Source organism: Oenanthe melanoleuca, chromosome 4 (genome assembly GCF_029582105.1).
Source record: "Oenanthe melanoleuca isolate GR-GAL-2019-014 chromosome 4, OMel1.0, whole genome shotgun sequence".
Lineage (NCBI taxonomy): Eukaryota > Metazoa > Chordata > Aves > Passeriformes > Muscicapidae > Oenanthe > Oenanthe melanoleuca.
The window spans coordinates 48,896,940-48,919,841 of NC_079337.1; the positions used below are offsets into that span (position 1 = coordinate 48,896,940).

The 22,902-nt window shown below is 33.7% G+C and overlaps 1 protein-coding gene across 2 annotated transcripts in view; it reads left to right on the plus strand.

Moving 5' to 3' along the window:
• ARAP2 (ArfGAP with RhoGAP domain, ankyrin repeat and PH domain 2) overlaps window positions 1-22,902 on the plus strand; it is a 115,698-nt gene that overhangs the window by 62,890 nt on the left and 29,906 nt on the right. For both annotated transcript variants that reach the window (XM_056490320.1, XM_056490319.1), the window contains exons 15-24: window positions 122-256; window positions 2,580-2,724; window positions 4,925-5,027; window positions 5,693-5,891; window positions 7,897-7,960; window positions 15,052-15,215; window positions 17,206-17,418; window positions 19,029-19,134; window positions 20,975-21,122; window positions 21,828-21,896. In XM_056490320.1, coding sequence (XP_056346295.1) covers window positions 122-256; window positions 2,580-2,724; window positions 4,925-5,027; window positions 5,693-5,891; window positions 7,897-7,960; window positions 15,052-15,215; window positions 17,206-17,418; window positions 19,029-19,134; window positions 20,975-21,122; window positions 21,828-21,896 — 1,346 coding nt within the window. The remainder of the gene's footprint in view (window positions 1-121; window positions 257-2,579; window positions 2,725-4,924; window positions 5,028-5,692; window positions 5,892-7,896; window positions 7,961-15,051; window positions 15,216-17,205; window positions 17,419-19,028; window positions 19,135-20,974; window positions 21,123-21,827; window positions 21,897-22,902) is intronic.

Below are 22,902 nucleotides of genomic sequence, written 5' to 3' on the forward strand. Positions count from 1 at the left end.
AGATACTGCAGAGCAATTGCATATTTACAGACATGCATTTAGAAAGACAAATGGAAAAATGGCTTTAACTGAAGATTTAACTGAAGATCTGTATGTTATCTACTCCTTTGTCTTTGAATAGATTTCCCAAACTATGATCCTTGTTTTGGAAGTGGCTTCTCTGAAGATTCTACACATTCCACCTTTCTTTGTGAATTTTTGTACAAAGTTTCTTCTAATGCAGCTAAGCTTCCTACAGAGAAGAAATTAAAAGAAGGTATTTAACTTTTAATTTATATATTTGAATAACACATGAATATGTATGATTTGGATGAATTTTATTCTTTTTAATTTCTTGCATTACTTTTTTGAGATAAAATGTCTGTGATATGACATGTCCTCTTTTGATTCAGTAGCCCTCTTTCAGATAAAGAAAATACTGTTTGTCTTGATTTCTTTATTTAGTAGTTGACAGAGGAAGAAGACTGAACTTCTGAAAAATTGTTCAGTTTACACAGTAATTGATAAATAAAAAACAAATAGAAACACTACTTGCTCTAATTATATTCAGATTAATGCCAAAAATTAATTTTCATCTAAAGTGATTCTATTACAAAATAATTTACAAGTAACACTGACTTTTTAGTAGAGTATTTCTCAAGCTCAATTTACAGAATCTTCCAAGTAGAATTAAGCATCTACAGCAACTCTATGACAACATGAGCTTTGTGGCATGATAATGTATGTATATCACATGTGGTCTCTTGTGCATACCAGTCTTCTGTTTTTTTGTTTTTTTTTTTTTTTTTTTCTGAGAGAGGTGTTATTAGGTAATTTTTTCCCCTTTTTCTTCCCATTTGTCTTCCTAAATTTTTCTTCCATCTATACAAGTAACATGGATTTTAAAATCTGTGGTGATTTATGATTAATGGTTTATGATTGAATTTATTGCTCCTAAAATCCTTATATGACATCCTACACTGGTGTATAAATAATTCTGTATGATTATGTCCATATTCTCATGACATATGTCTTTAAGATCCTTAGTGGACATTAAAAGCATGCTAAAGCATAGAACTCCTGTTTAAAGATGCCTGTGAATAATCCATATGTTTGTGGCTCCAAATGCTTGAAAGCACTGGGTGATAACTGAGCTAATGCCTGATCACTGGCATTTCCCAACAACTTTGCAGTACTTAACCAAGACACCTGTTTGAACAGGTTAGCACAATTTCTGGGATTGCTCTGAAATTGCACTTTTTTTTTTTAATAATGCTGTGTGTGGTTAGGGGTCCAACTCAGAATCCTATGGAGCTGTACACAGAATTAAATTCTTCTTCAGTGATAGGAATCCCTGAGGCAATTGACAGCTGTGACTTCAGCCCCAAGGGCTGAAAGTGCTTGCTTGCTGTCACAGAAAACTGTTCCCCCTTTGTAGGCTTGGCCCTAATGGGAAAAGAACACTGAAGAAATCATTCAGTGCTGTGAATTAAGCAAGGTATTATACCAACCAGGTGGAACACCTGGAAATACAGCCTCATTTTTCATTATGTGTATTTCAGTACAGGAGAGAGCCAACTCTGTGTGTACTTCTCATGACAGCAGCATCAGTGTTTTCAGCAGGGGTGCGTAAATTTTGAGGAGAGCTGTTGTTAATTAACAGCTGTTGATATCAGCAGGAAGAGAGCTCAAATGTTGGTGGTATTCTGATGTAGTGGATGAAAAAGTAAAGCTTCGAGGATTAGGGGCTTGAGTTGGATTTTTGCTTTTGTTTCTAGTGTAAAAGTTTTTATGAAACCCTTCAAAAAGCCTTGATATTCCAAAATTGTCCTTGAGAATTTAATAGTTTAATGAATATTGAAGTAGTGAACTGTTTTGTAGAATTGGATTTTAGAAGATGAGAGAAGCTGGGGGACAAAAACCCCTGAACATTCAAAACCTTAAAATTTGATGCTCAGCTCCAGTCAACCTATCTGTTATCAAGCTACTTATATTATGTTTATTTTAGTACTTAACATGTGTATTTAGACAGAATCGAGATAGTATTAGATAGCAAATAGTATGATACAAATAAATATTAATAAATAGTACCAAAATATTTATAAAACTTATATAAACCATATAGAAAACAACAGAAAAAGTAATTGGATGGAATATCAGATAACATTGTTGGTATTTTCAAATTGCAACTGTTTATTTGTTTGATTTTTGTGGAATTTTTTTTGCCAGATCTATTTTACCAAATTCTTTGCCAGCTGTATAGGAATTTTAAGACTGTGGAAAATAAAAAGAGTATTTTCTTTTAGGATCTACTTGTCTGCAGTAGTGGAAAGAGATGTACCTCAAATTTTGTTCTAAAATTTAGACATAAGCTAGAAGTAATTCATTACTATTTTCAGTAGCAAATAGACATTACTATGCTATGTTATGTGTTATATTTATACTTTAGGTCATAAGAGGGAATAAACATTTAGTTGGAATTAAATATGCCAAATAATTCATTGAAGTTGCTCTGCAGACTTTTTCCTCCATCTTGTATTTACTTATTTTTTTAAAAAAAGTAAGAAAATCTGACCTTTCTATTATTTCTTTAATCACAGATTGCAACAAAAGATGGTGCACTTTGGAAAGTGGCTTTCTGAGCTACTATGAAAATGATAAAACTACTACTCCTAATGGTATGATTGACATCAATGAAGTTATCTGTCTTGTAGTACACAAGTCAGACTTCTTTTTAAATAGAGGGTAAGATCCTGAATTCATATTTTAGTAAACAAACTGTTAATTTTTTCTTAAATTTTGAATAGGCATTTTAGAAAAAAGCTGTTTTTATTTGACATCAAGAAATTAGTGCTATGTGATATTTAGGGATTTTTTTCATAGTGATAGAATGAAAATATTAGGGTAATTTAAAAGGGCAACTTAAATTCAATACATCTGTTTCTTATTGAATCTGTAATGCATACTCTCAGTGCTTGAAAGGTTACATCACATAAATTGGACAGTTAATACTCATTTTTCTTTCTGGGATTGACCTCTGCCTCAAGCCAAAATTCCTGCTTTGCTTTATCCTTTTAATACAGCACTCCATGATGCTTCTGTATTTGGTCACAGAGGTACTGTAGCTGAGGACAGCAGTGTAACTGATGAACACTTTTAGCTGGAAGAAGCCAGCTTGCTTTTTTATTTTTTCAATTTTTTTTAATAGAGTCTTGTTTTTTCTTGTATAACTCTCTCACATCCCATTTGTACATGAAAAATATAGCATGGAGATTGACCTACATCTGATTCCAGTGATACTCAATTTCTTTTAGTGCAACATTTTTGTTTAAAATGTACTTTGTATTTGTCTGACAGACTGCATAACACATTCTTTATATTTTTTGACGTGTATATGCACCTAAAATAAAAATAACTTTCTATAGTATAATACTGTAATGGTTTTAGTTACAAAACAAAATTGTCTGCAAAGAAAGCATAGTCTATTCAGTAAGCTTTTGAAAAAGATAATGGGAATAAAAAACTTAGACTACTACAGGGGAGTGAAATCCTGAAACATGGTGATGTCTCAATATGCTATCAAGTACAGAGAAATGACCTTCACTATTCTGCAGTAGCTCTGTGATACCCAGAAAAAAAAAAATCACTTTTTTCTTCTGTCTTCAAATCTAACCTATTCCTTGCTTCATTTCCAAATGGTTCCATTTTAGGGTAATACCTAAATTAAAATACCATGTTGGCTGAATACTTCACTCTTTGGAAATTACTAACCTCCTGTTGTGCTTTACCTGTGATTGAGGAGTTTTATGAGAAATTTTATTTAGATGTGATATTTCATGTAGTGAAACTGCTGGTCCTTAAAAATGCCTATTCTGTTAGTCAGAACTAAGTGTTTATATAATTTTCAAAGTGGCTATTGAAAATGATAGAAGTGAGTCATGCTCAGTTCTCCACATTTAGATAAATTTCAGTATTCAGCATTGAAAGGAAAAAGCATACTCCATCTATTTGGCATCTAATGAGAGATCACAGACAAAATCTTAGTATAAATTGGTGAACCATAATTTGTAAGTTAAAGACTGACCGACCCTAGCTTCAGCATGATATTTACTTTCCAAATTGCACACAAATTTAAACTAGTTTGCTTTTTCTTTTACTGTCCTTGTTTGTCCATTAAAAATTAAATAAACAGGGTTCATCTGCTTAAATAGTGGTACAATTTTTAAAAGGAAAAAGAAAACAAAACCAAGAACCTCCCTTAAGAAAACTTTGGAGCTACAGCAACTTCAAAGTCTTTCTACTCATCTTGGTCATGGCAGGTGATACACAGTGACCACAAATTTCACCCCAGCAGATTGATGCTGTCTGACAGGAAAAGCCTCTTCAATTAGAGGGCAGGTGCAGGGCAGGAGCAGGTTGGTGACAAGAGTAGTACTCTCCATCCATGACTGTTTTCAAGGCTTCTCATTGTGATAATCCCTCTTTGAGCAGAAGATTAGACCAAATGACATCTAAAAGTCCCTATGAGCCAACATTTCAACTTACAACTTCCCATTCAACTAGCTGTTCTGCTTTTATTAAACATACAGGAAAATATTTTCACAAAAATATACTTGATCAAAGAACATGAGCTTGCAAAAGCAAAAAAATCCCTATGGATTTTTAATGATTATATGTAAACATTTTAATGCATTTTGAAATTATTCAAAAAACTATTATACCACACCCTTTAGACATGTATTATTGACCTGCAAAGTTCTATGATCCCATTGTATTGTAAAGTGCTTTATTATTAGATTTACTGTGCTTGTAATATTGGAGGAGAAATGCAGATGGATTCCATTCTATATGTATGACAGAATGAAAAAACAGTGAAATAAAACTCATGTGTGTCTACTCTTTTGAAAACTAAATACAGCTGTGTTTCTTCTCTTGCTTGCTTTAGGGACATCTTTACATTTGAAATATACTTAATGTCAGAACGTGTTTTTCTATTTGGAGCTGAAACGGCATATTCACAAAGAAAATGGACTTCAGCAATAGCTAAGGTAATACTGATAATTATCTTTTTCAGTTAGGCCAGGAGCCTTTGCACAAATAATAAAATTCCATTGTTATCTTAAAACCTCTGAGAAGCCACTATTGATGAATACTGATCTCTCCTGCGTGTAAAGGTTTCTTGCACAGCAGAAAGAAATAACTTCTGTGATTTAGCGTTTGAAACAAGATAATAAAATAAAATGTGAAAGGAGTTGAAGCAGCATTTTAATGCCAACCCGAAGAATATATTAAATGTGCTCTAGTATAAAGACATATACTGTATGAATATATTTCAGCTAAGTTTTTATGGTTGCAATTCTATTGAATTTATTTTCTGAAATGGAATTCTTAAAGCGATACCGTATTTTATACTGTTCAAAATGATAATAATCACATTACTAATTAAGTCAATGGTAATTAAAAAACAAAAATATTTGAATTGTAGAGCATGAATGGAAAAATGTTGCACTTGATTTTACATTTTAAATTTAGTGTATCTATGGGTTTATGAGTGGAGGTTTTATATATCAAAGGATTTTTTTTTTTGGTTTTTTTTGTTTTTTTTACTGTGACCTTCATCCTAGAATCCTATAGATTTGCAATATTTTGATTTTGTTTTTTAGGGGCAAAGGGTTTTTTTCTTCATCTGACTCACTCCGTTCTCTTTTGGCAGCATTTTGTTCCCCCGGTGGCTGAATCACTGTTAGAGCGAGACTGTGACCTTATTGGGCAGCTGTACTACAAAGATTGCCATAACCTGGATCAGTGGAGGAAAGGCTGGTTTGCTATAGAGAAGTCGAGCCTTTACTTTTGTCTTGAAGTGGAGGACGTTGAAGAAGATTCCATATATCTAAGGAGGCTGCAAGAACTAAGTAAGAACATCTAGTATTCAGAAAATGTCCTATGGGATTCACTGTTAAGGACATTTCTATTACATTTCAAAATAATAAATATTGGGAAGCTCAGTAACTATTCCTTCACATATGTCAGATGTTCTTCCAACTCTTATCTAAATATGGAGTTGGTTAATTTTTGTCTTGGGGTTTTTTCCTATTTTTTGGCACATGCCAGGGAAATTTTTCACAGCTTTAAAATGAATGATGACAATTTTTGTTCCAGTTGCAGCACTATCTTTCTTACAGGAGTACAGAATTGAATAATAATATATAACCTTTTGGGATTATTGTTTCATATTTTTGACAGGGCAGAAATACTGCAGAACACATTCTTCAGATGATTGACAGTCTGGTTTTTAAATGCTTAAACATACCGGAGAATTATAATTCTCCTGGAAAGCTATTTTGCAGACTAATAGACATTTTTCCCATACAAAAAAAAAATATATATATATATATGTTATCTCAATATCATGATGTGGAGAGATAAGAATATTTGTACAAATAGTCTTCTATGGCCAATCATTATTTGTAATTATGCTCTGAATCCTCTTTTAAGTATATCTGCCCTGCTTGTTTTTATATTGAACAAGGCAGTCTGTTACATAGAAAAATACATATGATTTGAGTTTTATAATATAGTAACATAGAGAAGAGAATTTAGCTCTTTATTGATGATCCTCTTTATAAATGCTGACAGATTGTGGACAGAATTGCAGGAGCTTGCCTAAATGCCATTGGGCTTTCTACTTTTTATTTACTGCCACCTTATATTTGGTGTGAACAACACTAAGAAGGTGTTTTTTAATCAGGAATGTTTTTATGACTCTAGGTGTCTTTTAACTTGTGAATACTTTTGATCCTAATTCAGAATTAAAATATTAGGCAGTAGGAGATCTGTTCCTGATCTTTTTCTTGATGATGCAACAGTAATTGCCTCTGCCAGAAGCATAAGAGCATGCAAAATTTGTGTATATTATATCTCATGTACAAAAATGAAACGCTTTTGACTTTCAGTTGAGAATTTGTTTTGCTTGGGTTTTTTTATATTAGTTTTATTTATTGGAAATATTATATATCCATACTCTTTTCTTTGATTTCTGCTTTCTCCAGAATATATCTTCTCCAATATTAATATTGATTTGTATAAATGAAAATTGAAAAATAATGAATCATTTGTGGAAGTATAGTAACATACCTTCTTGATATTTGACTCACTAAATGAAGATGAGGCTAGGAGTATGTGTGATACAAAAACATCATATAACATGCAATGTGTTTATCGTGTTTCATTGGTATTTAGGACTTTATTCTCTCTGTGAATTAGTTGAAATAAGGTGTGGATTATCTATGACACTCACTTTGAGAAATTAAGTTTTCAGAATTTCAATTTAGTAAACAGGTTACATTTAATATACTGGTTTTAGTATAGTTCACAGTATGGTATTTTAAGCAGTGCAACTGGAAACTATCCAGACGTATTTGCTGTGTTATGTATAATGTAGGTGTTTTAAAGGGTAATTTTTTTTAGCAGGGATAGCATAAGGCAACATAAAGAAGGTTGGCACTGATCTTTATGTTAAACAGATAACTTGCATTATCTTACTGTAAATATGTCCAGCCACTAAGGTGCAAAAAGTTAATGGATTCCAAAATCCAGCTTTCTGATTCACATCTTCTACAACAAGTTTAGTATAATAAACCACTGTGTTATATTCTCACATTAAAAAGTACGTGTTTAAACTTTCTTGATAATGTTTTGTGTTAGGTTTTTTTTAATGAAAATGTGGTTTGGTATTTTGTGGAGTTTCCTTTCTATTATCAGCAGCATTCTTTATTTGCAAAGTTTAAGAATTCCACACTCCTTTTGGCACAGGACATAATTTTGAAAAAAACATGTCTATATGTGTGTGCATGTATGTGTTTGTAATAAGTATGTGTCTGTGAAGGCCATATGAATGTGTATGTGTTTTGTTTTCAGCAACCAGTAGTGTGATGCAAAATGGAGAGAGAATAGATGTCCTGCTGCTTGTTGAAAAAGGAAGGTAAGGTTCCTATCGGAAGAAATCTTTTTTCTATTTTTATATTGATACCTTACAATTGTCGTTGGTTAGTTCAACAGTATTTTCACTTGGGGTTGCTAGCGAGAGAGTGAATTTGCAGACTTTTTAAAGGAGGGAATATCTTTGGACATTAATTACATTTTATGTCTGTGTCACGAAATGTTAACAAGCACTACTTAATTAAAAACAGTTTTCCCACTGAGAAAATTATCCCCAGATTAGTCTGCCAATAATGATTTCTTCAAAAGGAACTAACTCCTTTTACCCTGTAAAAAAAGAATACCTCTTAAGAGCATTTACTACTAACTTCTTGATTTTTTAATCATTCTTATGTCTCAGAATTCTGTGTCTCAATCTGCCTAGGTCAGGTTTGAGAGAATATGAATGAGTCCTCTGGTTAATCTTATTGTAATAGGCTGCTCTCAGCTAACAATGTTCTATCTAGGAAAAAGCAATACTTATGAAACAAGCATCATCCATATCTGCTTCCAAGTAGGTAATATTTGGTGGAGATGACTGTGTCATATTTGTAGTGATGGGGGAAAAGAAAGAATACTTCTTAAGGGGTGCAGTATTTATACTGTCTTTTAAACAGCCAATAATAGGTTAATAAATGAAGAGTGTTTCTCTCTTTGACAAAGAAAAAAAAACCCATAGATACCTTTGACATCTATTCAGAATTGAAATAACTTGTGAGAAATGTATTGTAACTTGTGTGTTCTGAGTTTTAACTCTTTCTAGGATATTGTATGTTTCAGAGCTGAGTAAGGCTATGCAGGTTAGCAGGAAATACTTTTTCTTGTCTTTTTGGGAGGGGTTCTGGTTTGTTTTGGATTTTTTTGGTTTTTTTTGTTTGTTTGTTGGTTTAATTTGTTTTGGTTTGTGTTAAGTTTGTTTTTTTAGAAAAGCATATTGAAATATGCAGCATTAAGGTAGCTACATACACCAAACAGGCAGCCTGAGGTATTCTATTCAAGGAGCCATCCAAAAGATGGATATAAACCGTGCATATAATTTTATAGGTATTAATGCTGAGCAAAACTTTTAGCTCCAAGTCAGGGTTTAATATTTATTACATCATAATATTTCTGTCAAGTGTGAGTAAGTTTTCCCTGAACCACTTTAATAGTTTAAGGGAAATTCTGAGCTATTTGAAAATAATTCCAACAGGGACACAGTGTCTGATTTAAGGTGGATCTGAATATATTTTAATTTAATCTGCCATAAAGAATTCAAATGCATGGTCTTCAAATTACGTTAAACATTGAAAGCCATGTGGGTGTATAGGCTTTGGCCTGATGATTGTTGTATACTTATCTAATGTCAACTTTGGCACAGGCTGATCCCTTGGAAGAGCCTCTATGTAGCTGATGACTTTGTTATTAATTTATTGTCACTTAAATGCAGGATAAATTATAAAATAAATAAAAAGTAGTATTGAAAGAATTAAATAAAACAAGTAAGATTTTTCCAGAATTAGGAAAAGTTTAGGAGGATAAAACAACCCAGTGACCATAAACCAAACGAAATAAAGCCACCCTCCTTTACATAAAAAATAAATGTGGTCAATGTCTTAAAGTTCTGGTTAAATTTTATTAGAAAATATTACCAAAATTCCTTGAAGTATTTTTCTACTGACTTTCTATTTCTTACAAGTACTTATGCCTTATGATACTTTTTCAAGTCTCAGTCTTTGGGCTGATTAATTAGGAAAAGTCACATGTTTACATGTGTCATATATCTTTCTCACCTTTTTTTAAAATTATTGTAGGTAAAAGAATTAATTCAGTTGTTACAAATAGACTTTTTACTTAATGATTGCATATGCAAGTAAATGTTTTCAGAAACTATAAAAACTTCATATTACAATGTAATAAATCTATGAATTCTTGTTCTTTAAAACATATTTTGGGATACAAAAATATAGCATTCATCTGATACTTATCCACTCAGAAGAAGAATTTGCAATTGATTTTGGACTGTAATGGATGTAATACTTTCTAGCTTGTATAAAATATAATAATTTAGATACAATACTACCAAAAAAGGCATGTGAGATTTTCACAGAATGTCTTAGGTATTAATAAAATCCACTCCTACCTCTTCTGTTTTTGCCCCCTCTTCCTTTACCCTGCTTTCTGCTTGGCACCCTGCTGTTCATTTTTTATCTATACGACATGCTCAGCTGATGACATCTATCAGCTCAGAGAGGTGGCAATCATACCAGGTAATAGCATATCATCAGAGACTGAACCACACTAAAAGATTTCTGAAACCACAAGATTGCTTCTCTTTTGAAGATTGTTGTTTTTTTTGAAGCTCAATGTACTCAATGTTTTGAAACTCAATGTAAATTTCACGATAATTCTAGATGACTTTTAATTCTACCTTATTATTTTTTTCAGATCTCAGACATGTTAATGTTTGTGTTTGTTGCATTCTGGTTTCTATTGGAGCATATTGTCTGGGCTGCTAGAACTGTATCTAACTCAGCTGGAAATCTTGACTTTTCACAACACTGTGGTGTATAGTTTTACACCCTAATTAGATGGCTGTTTGCCTCTTCTTGCTTTCCACTTTCATAGTTGAAATATTCTAGTTTCATAGTTGAAATACCTCTTGACTTCTTACTAGAAATGGCAAACCATTTTAAAGTTTTCTATGTTTGAGGCTTCGCTTTGTTATACAGAGGTGTCCCCTGATTCCATATTCAGTTTGGATTTTTTCCCTTGATCTCTGTATTTTTAAAATTCTTGAAGTGACTGGTGATACTTGGTGTCCTGTTGCTATCCAAACAGAAGTTGTGTAGCATATTGGTGAAACAGCTACTCCTGTGTAGTTCTGCAGAGGCCAACAGAGGGATCTGCACAATAAAAAGAGGAAAGTTGTCTGAAAACATCTGTATATAGTAGTTTTGAAATATATCTTCTATATGCAGAATTTAATGCAAAAGCTCCAATGCTACACTTTAAATAAACAGTTGTGCAGATAATTCAGGTTCACACATTTCTTATATTTTTGTGCAATAATTTAAGCTCTCTCTTAGGTGTCAGTGAATACTTCCAGGCCATAATGTAATCCAGATGGTGCTTTTTTTCACCTGTTATGATTCTGATGTAGCTAGCTCTTATTATGGACAATAAACCTTCCTCCATACTGGCACAATTTCTTTAGGCTGATTCTTTCTTCTTAACCCTTTGATGATAGCAGTAAGTTTTTCATAAAATGCAGTTATGGGCACAAAATTCTAAAATCCAGAATTAATAGAAACTAACGAGTCAGGTGAAAGGACTTGTGCTTTCAATACTATATGCTGGATGTAAGACATTTTGAAGGGTCCCTTGAAGAAATATTGCTTGGTCACATTTAACAGTTATTTTTAATGGAATGTCCATGCTTCAGTTGCAATTTGATTTTCCAAAATAATTTCATATCAATATTTACATTCCTAGTAGCTCTATTTTCAGGCAGCTAAATGATTAAAATCACATGGTAGTTACCAGAGGGCACTGAGTTGTGCTGATGTCTGTTTCTCACTCTCCCTGCCCACCTTACCCAAAATCACCTAGTACCACTGCTTTCCCATTGCACAGCTGTGCAGCAAAGATGGTAGATATAGCTAGAGCTAGTGGACTTTGCAGGATGGGTTAAGGAGAAGCCTTTGCACTCTTGTGGATGAAGTGTGGTCATGTATGTTGTCTGTCTTGACTGCTGGGGCAGAAGGATGTGCTGGTAGTCAATAAAGCTGTAAAGGTAACAGTAGCTTCCTTAATGTTGAAACTCATTGATCTCCTGCAGTCACTCAATTCAATTCTCTCAATTCACTAAGGCAGACATCTACGTTGGCAGGCTGCCTTGTTTGTTTGAGAACTTAAATTATTAATTTCTTGGCTGTGGACTGTATGTATTTCACACAACATAGCAAAAATTCTGCCATTTTTCACCATGTTCTCACTATTGCTAACTATTTGTTATAAAATGTGAGATCTTTATCGATTTTTAGAACTGGAAAGATAGCACATACATAAACATACTATAGAAGGCATTTGTATTGAAGGAATGCATTTTGCTTGAGTCTGTGGATAATAGTTGGTAATTGGCATGGTAGATCTTAATAAAGTACAAATTCCTTCAAACATGATTAGTTCTACAAACGCTTCTAATTCCTTGGTTTTGTGCTACATGAGACATCACTGTGTTTCAGCTTGTGTTTATGCTTAGTCTTAAACCTTGGATTTAACATAACTTAATGTTTTTATAGTTACAATTAGTTCAGTGAGAAAGGCATTGGTTATTAATTATGTCTGAAAACTGTGTGAAAGAGTTGAACACAGAGGCTAAATCTGCAAACTTATCTCCATCGCTTCATTAAATTCTGTTGAAGACATACTGTACTTGAGGAAAGTTCTGCTCTTCTGCTGGAAATTATTTCCCCTTTCCTTTTCATTGCTACGAGGTTCAAGGAGATTAAAAAATCATTTCCAATTAGGAAAAAAAAAAAAAAAAAAAAAAAGTTATTAAGCTTGTTCATAAGGACTAAACTGAGAAAGACTGCTTTAAACATCTTATTTTTGAATTGTTTTATGTTTTTCTGATTTAAATTTACTTCAGGTGTGTTCTCTCTCAGCCAAACTTTATTGAGGTTTGAGATGAGCTTTTTAAGCCACTTCTGTGGGAAATTGACTGAGTTCTGAAATATGCCTGGCACTGGTTTATTTCCTTTTCTCCCTTCTTCACTTTTGTGGTATTGTAATGAAAATGCGTCTCTGATTTATCTTAATTTTTGATGCCGCCACTCTGGAGATTTTTGACTAGGCAAGAATAATTTTTTCAAAAATAATTAATTGCCTTCTGTGAACAATCCAGGTTCCATGATAGCAGCCAGATTTTCACATTTATATTTTTACCAGCAACTTCTCTTTTATGACTATGTTGGTCCTCTGGGACTACAAGTTAAATAAATACTACATTTTCTTTGCTAATTATTAAGTAGCCTCTTCCTCTGTAACTGATTTAAGCTCAACAGCTTCTCAAATTTTAGAAAACAATAACATCATCACTTTGTGCTTCTGATACCTTTTTTCTAATGTGATGCATTGATGGGAAAATGGAAAGATACATAAAATACAAGGTGATCTTTTCCACATATTTTAGGTATTTCATATATCACAACAATTGATTGACAGGCACATGATTTAGACTTTCGTATCTCTCTGAAAAATGCTGATAAGTTTATATGACCTTTGAAGTTCAGTACGGTATTTTTTCTCTCCTTCTCTCATATCAATTCATTGATATGCAGCAGAGTTGCCCTTTTCTTGTTTAGAAGTAATAATATTTTCACTTTACAGTATGCTGCTTCCTGTATATATCGTAATTCTTTGGATAAAAAAAAATCTGTTGAGATTTCCATTTATCCTTTTGCATAATACCATAATGTGAATCCTGTGTTCTGCAGGGGAAATAAACACACAGTAATATGCATTTATATGTACATTTCTTGTGTTGGAAAGCACCATAAATCTTTTATAAATCATTGTCCTAACCTGTTCTGATCTGTGAATAATAGTAGGAAATGAGTAGAGTATCATGCACTGTCAAACTTTTTTTGTACTCACTTCAAAGTTTTTACTTTCCTTATATATGAATGGCAGTAGCAATACCAGAAAATATGGTGATGTATGCTTTGGAAGGCATTGATTGAGAACTACCTGTTTTGACTAGTCTTAAGGAAACTTTTGACAGCATTGAATTAGGCTCACTCATTTTGCTGCAAAAATAGGAGAACTTTATGCAAATTATTATATATTTTTTCTTAGTGGAAGAAAGATGCTGTTTTCCCACTATACAGGCATGTGTGGTAGTTAACATGACATTTGAAATCGTGAAGTAAAGACTTCCTAAAAACATGGTTGAGTGGGATGAAATATTTTAGTGTCATCTACTCTGCTGCTGAATGGCTCAGTCTGTATGGTGGGTCTTGAGAAGAGTCCAGATCCTAGCTGTGTATATGTAACACATTGACTGCATTCCCTCTTCCTACCAAGACAGGAATGCTAGAATGGCAACATTTATAAAAGCAAAGTTGAAAGATATTAAGTAATGAAATGAAATTAAGTATTCCCTCATCATATTAAATGCTTCTTTCCCCTTCCAAAAATGAAATAATCAATTTTATTTCCTATTTTGATGAAACTGTTTTAATAGAAGTTCAGTAGAGCATTTTGACTTTTCCTAGTTAGCAAAAAAATGGTCATTAGAGAAAATTGATCCCTTACATGTCTTTAGTGAGAGATAAGAGAATATATGTAGAAAAGTTTGCTTACTATTTTAACACTTTAAACAGTTGTTTATTGCACACATGCATATGGTTGGAGATAACCCCTTAAACTTTTCAACTTTGCTATTCTCTCTTAGGAGCTTGCTTGTCAGGGTATCACACAGATTACTATGGCATGCTTAAATAAAAGAGTCAGAACAAGGCTGTGCTTTGAGGTACTGGCAAAGTGTTGAACTAACTTATTCTGCCTCAACTCATAGCTTTTTCATGTGTGTTCCTTAGCTTTGTGGTAGTGGTGATCTTTTTGGTGCTTGTGTAGGAGGGGAGGTCAGTATGTCTCAGCTACTCTATAGAAGAGGCTGGTGGGTATGTGGGGTGTTTAGAAGTGAATACAAAAGAAGGAAAGCTTTTTACAGTGCTGAAATTTGTCTCTACATTTGTTTCCTGCTTAGCCATGGCTTGGACATATGAATGCATAATGTAGGAGCAAGACTGAAGAAGAGTAATTAAAATGTTGGCAGGTTCTTTCAAAGGCTTGTGACAGTGTTTGTGGATCTTCTTTCATTTTTTATGGCACTGGTAATACAAATGAATTTGGAAAAAGAAAAGATGCTGGAACAATAGACCACCTTCACACTTTAGGTGGTGAAAGGTGCCTTGATGTCTTACTCCAAGTATGGGTTTTTTGGGCTTTTCTTGTTTTCCTGTTATGAACATCTGCTTTGTTGCTGTGGTACGATAACATCAGTTTTTTATTTCTTTCCTGAACGCAAAATATTTTTATACTTTTCAGAACACTATACATCCATGGCCACACAAAGCTAGATTTCATGGTCTGGTATACTGCAATTGAAAAAGCAGCAGGTACAGATGGTAATGCATTACAAGATCAGCAGCTCAGCAAAAATGATGTTCCTATTATAGTGAACAGCTGCATAGCGTTTGTTACACAGTATGGTAAGTAGAGTGGATTTTATTCAAGCTAAGATAATTTGTATAATACCTAAGCTCCCCCAGCACCAGATCCTATTAAATGAGTTTATATATTACTTAAAGTAAAACCATGCCCCTCATTAGCCTAGCCATTCTTTAATGAGATGGTGCAATACACTACCACACATCTGAGAAAGGACAGTTTGGAGAAATACAATTTGGTAAATGTCCTTTATAGATACATTTATTTTTTTTAATATTGCATTGTTTGCCTTCTGAAATTGAGCCTTGGGGTCCACTGCCCTAGTGTAGACAACTCAGCCCAAAAAATTAAGTCTGCAAACCTGGAAAAGCTGTGGTCTGTACACATTATGAAAGCTGGCATTAACTGTGGAGTTGCGTTCAGTCTTAGGCTGCTTTTTTTTCAGTGAAACAACAACAAAGATGTATAGTTGGTTGCCATTTATTTAAGTAAAATTTACCCAGCATAACTTTCTGTGGCATTAGGTTATATGCAGATGATGTGTGTGTCCTTTTTCTACTGCAAATTCATGAGTTTTCTTGTGAGGTTGCTACATGCATATCAACCCTGTACAAATCTTTGGTAAAAGCGTGTCTGTAACCTCTGTCAGTATGACCTAATTTCTATTTGAGTCATTGAAGTATAACTAAATAATCTTTGGATATGGCAACACTGCATTATTGTAAATAATTGTATGGAGTTACACCTAGTACCTAAAGGTAAGAAAAAAAAAGCTTTTGCTAAATTATTTTTAATGTTTGGCAATAAAAATTATTCCAAGTATAGTTTGCATCGTTTCATCCACTGAATTGTTAAAGCAGGGTAATTATGTCTGCCACTTCGAACAAATTGTGTAGTCTCAATTAAAATTCAGTTTCCAAAAGTCGTTTAAATCTATTAAATCTGTATCAAAAATATGCTTTGTTTTTCAGGATCAACATTAGTAGCTGTTAAAATGCTCAATTGAAAATTGAAGGAATTATTTGTATGCATTACTTGCATGCATACATCTTTTGTATCATCTTTGTAAAGATTCTGTCTTTAGCTGTAGTCTGCAGAGGACAGATGCTATTGTGGTCCTGGGCTGTTCCTGACAGTAACACCACAAAAGCTGTACCAAATGGAAGTGCTTGTGGGCATTACAGGAAAGGTGAACTGAAAAAGCATTAGACATGATCTCACAGGTTTTGAGAGAGTATTTAATTTGACAGGTGCATAAGAAAAGCAGGATTTTGCATAAAGTACCATCCTCTTTCTAGTTATGTGAATGCAGAAATCACCCCTACAAAGATAAATAGCACTGTGCATCTGTGCCAAGCTTCCTCAAGTTTCAAAAAACAAAGGTTTTGACTACAATAACATATGCAGTGATTGAAGGTAGTCATCACTGTTTTAAACTATAGATTTTCTTTTTTAAGTTGACTTTCGTGGTTTTTGTTTTTGTGTATAATAGTAGCTGACTGATGTCTTCCAGAACATGAGAAAAATGAGAAAAAACGGTATTTTCTACTAATCTTGAGGCTTTTAAGTATAAAATATTTCAGGCTGGATGAATGCAATAATACTTTGGGTCTTAAGCTAAGTTCATCCATAGAGTAATAAAATGAATTTTCTCATGAAGAAAGCTGTGGTTTATGTGTAATATAATACTTATCATCAAAACTTGTCTTTACTGTGCCTTTTGAAAGTACTGTTTTAGGAAGTCCTGAAGAGATTTGGGGATTTGAAATGCCCGTAAAGTACGCTTGAAATAGTGATCCCAGGCTTGCTTACTATGATGATGAGTATTTTTGCAAAGAGGTCTAGATAGGTATAAGAAGACTTGGCAGTGTTTTTACTAATAAAGTGAGTAAAAGATCAGAAAAATTTTGTTAGGAAATACAACATGTTTGGCGGGCACATATAATTTTCAAAGAATGATACCTGGAATTTTTAAAAGAATACTTTATTTTGCATTCATTTATTTTTCTCTCCTGTATTTTTGTGCCCTAGGTTTAGGTAGCAAGCAAATCTATCTTAAGAATGGTGATTCTTCCAATGCGGCTGAACTGCTGGAAAGCTTCAAAAAGGATGCAAGAAGTGTTAAACTAAGAGCAGGAAAACATCAACTTGAAGATGTGACTGATGTACTGAAAAGTTTTCTTTCTCAAATAGATGATGCACTTCTCACTAAAGAACTTTATCCATTCTGGATCTCTGCATTAGGTAATGTATTCAATAACATTCAATACAATAAAGGTTATATGTACATTTTCAATATCGGTTTTGAGAGGTTTGTTAAATTACTCTGTGTCAACCTATGTTATTTCATAACTGGCAAAACAATGTAGTGAGGAAAAAATATTTGGGACATGGCTGCAATAGATGCATTTTATCAGAGATGATTTTTATAATGATTTTTATAATGTTCTGTGAAAATATTAGTTTCTGTCTTGCAATATTTGCAAAACTGCAAGAAACAAGTGGTTTACCTGCCAAACTGTGCTATAAAATTGCTGGCACAACAGTAAGAGATACACGGGAAATGCTGACAGAACATTAATTTCTATCTTAATGCATAGGAGTTACATAGACTTATTTACTGTGAGGCACATTTTGTCTTAAAAAAAATCTATTAAAAGCATATTCCTCACTGATTTTATTTAAGTTTAAATATATGGATGTTGCTTTAATGTGGGCCACTAACTTTCAGGAAATTATAATATTATCAGTATTACAATTTTTGGCCTTTAAACTCAATTTCTAAAACTAGAGGAAAATATATTAAGAGTTTATTCACTTACCACATTAATCTCACCAGAAACCAAAAAAGTTCTGAGGCAGTTTAGATTTAGGTCAGCTCTTTGCAACAGTGTTATAGTGATTCCACTTCCTGATATATGCACATGGCTAAAATTCTAGTTCAGCTTTACAACAGAGAACCCTGTCCTGTTAAGTGATACAGAAGGTACTTCTAGGAAGACTAAAACATTTAAGAAAATAGACTAGAAGACCTTTAAACTGTTGTTTTCTTATTTATTTTTTTCCAATTACCAAAGAAACCAAAGCATTGTCATTAGTTAGTGGAGAGCACCATCAATCAGCCAGAAGAGTTCTGTGCCTTCCTTTTCAGAAACTTGAGAGAAACAAGGTACTGAGAGGGAAAAGCTGCATTAACTTTGTTTATGCCCTGAGCTTAATGGGTAATAAGCAGCACAGGGAGGCAGACTTAAGGTAGAGAGCTGTGGTTGTGTTTTAGAATCTGTCATTCCCAAAACTGGAATTCCTGCCATTGGCCTTGCCTTTTTTCAGCTGTTTGTAACTTGGTACAGCTTATTTACCAGCCCTTTCCCCTTGCTTTCCTCTAATCAGTCTTATATATATATATACATACACACTTATATCCTTAAACTACTTTGTGCCTTCAGACACTTTTCCAGCAAATATTTAAAATATGAATTTCTCATTTCTGGGAATTCTTATAAGTACATGTGCACTTGTGCCTACGCAGTTGCACTCACACATGTACATGCACAAACTACAGACTAAATTTGCTCTGAGAGAAAATGCAACTGCTGTTTTGGGCTTTAGTCTTTAATGGTGGCAAATGGTGCTTGAATATAGAATTGTCCCTCTTTATTACTGTTTCCCTGAACTGGTGTGCTGTAACAGACTTTTTAAATAGTATATTGTCAGCATTGCCTTTATGAAGAAGAGGCTGATTTGGTAAATAGTAATTTTAAAAGACTAGATGATACTGATACAGTTAATGAGAAGTGCTGTTGGTTTTTAGTGTGCATTGTTAATAATGCTCAATGATTATTATTTCCTGGCAGATACGCAGAATGAAAAGGAACGCGTGAGGAAGTACAGAGCTTTTATTCGGAGTCTTCCACCAGTCAATAGAGCAACTTTGGCTGCTTTAATTGAACATCTTTACAGGTCATTGCAAATAATGCATTGTAGTGGAGAAATTCTTATAATGTTTTCTCAGTCTAACTCTACAATATATGAAATGTGGCTTGTTTCATTAACTAGTAATCACAAAAGCTTATCTAGTTGCAGCAATTAATTACAGTTGAATTCCTTTAATTGATAATGCGTTTTTTCTTTGGTTGTATTTTTAGCAGTAGGTATCTATAAAAATCAATGAATTGGAACAGCCTTACAGGGAGAGAAGGCTGCCAGTGTATGTCTCCAAGTAGGGTAATTTTTGATGTAGCTTCTTTCTGCAATTTCATTTTACTCCAGTCTGCTAGTCTTCCAGAGCATTGTTGCAAATGGTTCTTGAAATTAAAATATTTTTTTCACTGAAAATGTCCTTCTCCACAATCTGTTTTGCACATAATAACTTTGAGAATTACCTACCCTTTCTGTTTTTCATCAGTGCTTCATTTTACAACTGAGATAGTGGTAAAGAATATGCAAAACACAAACTTGTTTAAGCACCAAAGGTTATGACTTATTCCTAGATCAAATAAGGGGCAGAAAATGTGTAAAAAATATGTGATAGGATGATTCTGAGGTGTCATGGTTAAATAGTCTATATTATATAATCTATTGAAAAAATCAAATTATATTTTTGGTGAATTGCATGAGTATAGAATGTGTAGAAACCTTCTTTACAGGATACTGTGTTCAGAAATTATGTTACATTGCCAGGTACATAGCAGATGTAATTTAAAAATATTTATGTGATTATGAAATTGACTGGTGCCATTATTTGGATAAAGATTGTACTACATATTATGTTTAAGACGTTTCTAAGTATATCCAGTTAGAGATATTAATATGATGCTGCATCTGTTCTGAAAGTAGTATGGATTCTTGCATTAATGGCCAAAATTCAGTGGCTGTTTAAAGTGTTTGCCTCTAAACGAGGACATGTTATGTCAACAACAGAACTGATATGAAAACTTTGCCATAGGGATAAGAACTAAGAAGGACCTAATTTCTTTCCACATTTTGTTTGATCTTTGAGCTTAAGTTTATAAAATATACTTACATTACATAATATAGTGAAACTGTATTTAGCATCGGTTTGGCATCAGTGGAGCACTGTGTGCAGTTCTGGGGTCTGCAATTAAAGGATGTTAAGGTGTTTGAATGCACCTGGAGAAAGGCACAATGCTGGTGAAAGGGCTGGAAGGAATCACAATCACCTGTGGGGAGTGGCTGAGGACTCTGGGCTCTTCTGCTTCAGAGAAAAGGAAGCTGAGATGACCTGATTGCTCTGTATGGCTTCCTGAGGAGGGGAAGGGGACATGGAGGGGCTGATCTCTTCTCCTTGGTATCCAGTGGTAGGGTGCATGTAAATGCTTCAAAATTGCATCCAGAGAAACACCAACTTGTCATTAGGAAGCATTTCCTTACTAATAAAAGGGTGGTCAAACGTTGTAGCAGGCTTTGTAGAGGGATGGTGGATGACCCAAGCCTGTCAGTGCTGTTGGACAGGGCCCTTAGCAGTATGATTCAGCTTTTGGTCAGCCCTTAAGTGACCCAGCAGCTGCACTCCATGTAGGTCCCTTCTAATTCAGATATTCTATTCTGGTTTTATTGTTTCAATTCTAAATAGTTTTGATATCACTTGAAATGCGGTTAGAAAGTTTTCATTTCTGTAAAGAGAAATAAAGACTAAAAGAAATTAAATAGATAATAGTACGTTTTCATTGCAGTTAATGTAGTTGTGGTTTTTGAAGTGATCTCCATATTCTGTAAAAGAGCCTCAGGCAATCAAAGGAACAATGAAACTGTCTAAATATGTTTATTTTTCCTTCAACAGGGTGCAGAAGTGTTCTGAAATTAATCAAATGAACCCTCACAATTTAGCCGTGGTTTTTTCCTCATGCTTATTTCAAACTCAAGGCCAAACTAGTGAAGAAATCAATGTAATTGAAGATCTAATTAAAAATTATGTGCAACTTTTTCATGTAGGTATTTTTATATGTATCCTAACTGCTCAGATGTTAATAATTCAAAAATATAAAATCTGCTTTAAAATTATCTTCCTACTAGTTCAACGATCTGAGGATTTACAGGGTTTTTGAACTCAAATTCACTGAATATTTTTCTTGGCCTGCTTTAAATTTTATTTCCCAGTTTAACCTATGTAGGAAAGACTGTTTATGGGATGCTGTGATCTACTGTTTTCCAAAATGATGCTCATTCTCCTTGCCATCAAAAGCTTACTGAATTTAAGAAAATTTTATGATTACGACTATTAAAAATAATGCTTCTAATCACATTTTATGGGCCTGCTCAGAACTGAAGCATGGAAGGATTTTGTGTTCTTACTCTCTGAGCTGTGATTACAATTTGTTTTGTTCCTTATGCCCAGAAATAATGTTAAATCCAATGGGATAGAAAAGCTATTACTAGCAGCAATTCATATTAGCCATTTTGGAGTTGAGTTGGAATACTATATACATTGCAACATTGTTTTGCAGTTTTTCATTGGTTCATCTCTCTTTCAGTATGTATTCTATGAATTTTACAATGATGAGTCCCATCAACGAAGAGCTGTTTCTGTCTCATATAATATTTTACATACCTGCTTCTATGAGAACATGATTGATGGTATTGGCAATAGTTACTGTAATTATTATTAATCACTCCAAAATTATTTATTTATACAGATAAATGAAGACCAAGTCAAACAAATGGACATAGAGAACAGTTTTATTACAAGGTGGAAAGACACTCAGGTAAGTGTCCAGTTAGGCATGGATAAAAGAGGGTGGGGCCTTAACATCTCTGTACATAGGTGTGAGTGCTCTTCTGTTCATCACTGAGACAGCATCACCCCAGACACTGCAGAGTTGCTAAGTCATGCTTGATCCCAGTCTCAGATAAAGTGGGTCTGCTCATGTTCTTGCTCAGCCACCCTTATCAGTTCTCCACAGCAGTTTTCCCCATGGTTCCAGTTAGGGTTAAACCTAATGATGTGGTGCAATTGAGTGATGTAACAGTAGTGTTGTTATCATGTAAGCATCATGGGTAATTGGCAACTTAGGTCTCAAGCTACAATTAAGAATTGTGAGAATTCTTTGCATTTAACTATTGATAGTCTGACATCATTGCATCAAAATGTGTGCGTATGTGTGGGGAAATCAGTGATGTAGATACTTAATACTTTGAAATATATATGTTGCCACACTACCATTATCTCTGATGTGGAATGTTCAGAGAACAACTGCACTGAATTTCTGCTGAATTACTCAAAGTTTACATGTCTGAAATGTCACTGAAGTCCTGTTCCAGGTGGCACTTCATTAATCGCTTTTCATTTTCTGTCCACCATATACTTATGCCAGCTGTTGCAGTAATTTACATCACTTTTTCTCTCCATACAGTTGTTTATATGAGCCCAGTGGAAATCATGTGTCAGCTTCGTTCTTATTTCCAACCTTTTTCTGTAATATCATCTGAAAAGCAAATTTTATAACCAAACGAGCTTTTTTGAGTCTGTGCCACTATAATTAAGCAGCTTTCTTCAAAGTAGCTTTGTAATGTTTTTCCTCACAAATGTTTCCATTAGTTTTTTATTCTCAAAGGCTAAACTAACTTAAAAGTTGCTGTTTTTCAGAATGTTAATGTTCTTTAAAATTCAGCACTGCCAGTTATTTTTCTATAGAAGTGTAATCTTAGCTTCTGTAAATTGGTCAAAACATATCCCAAAACTCAGCTGCTTATATGTGTGTATCTATAGAT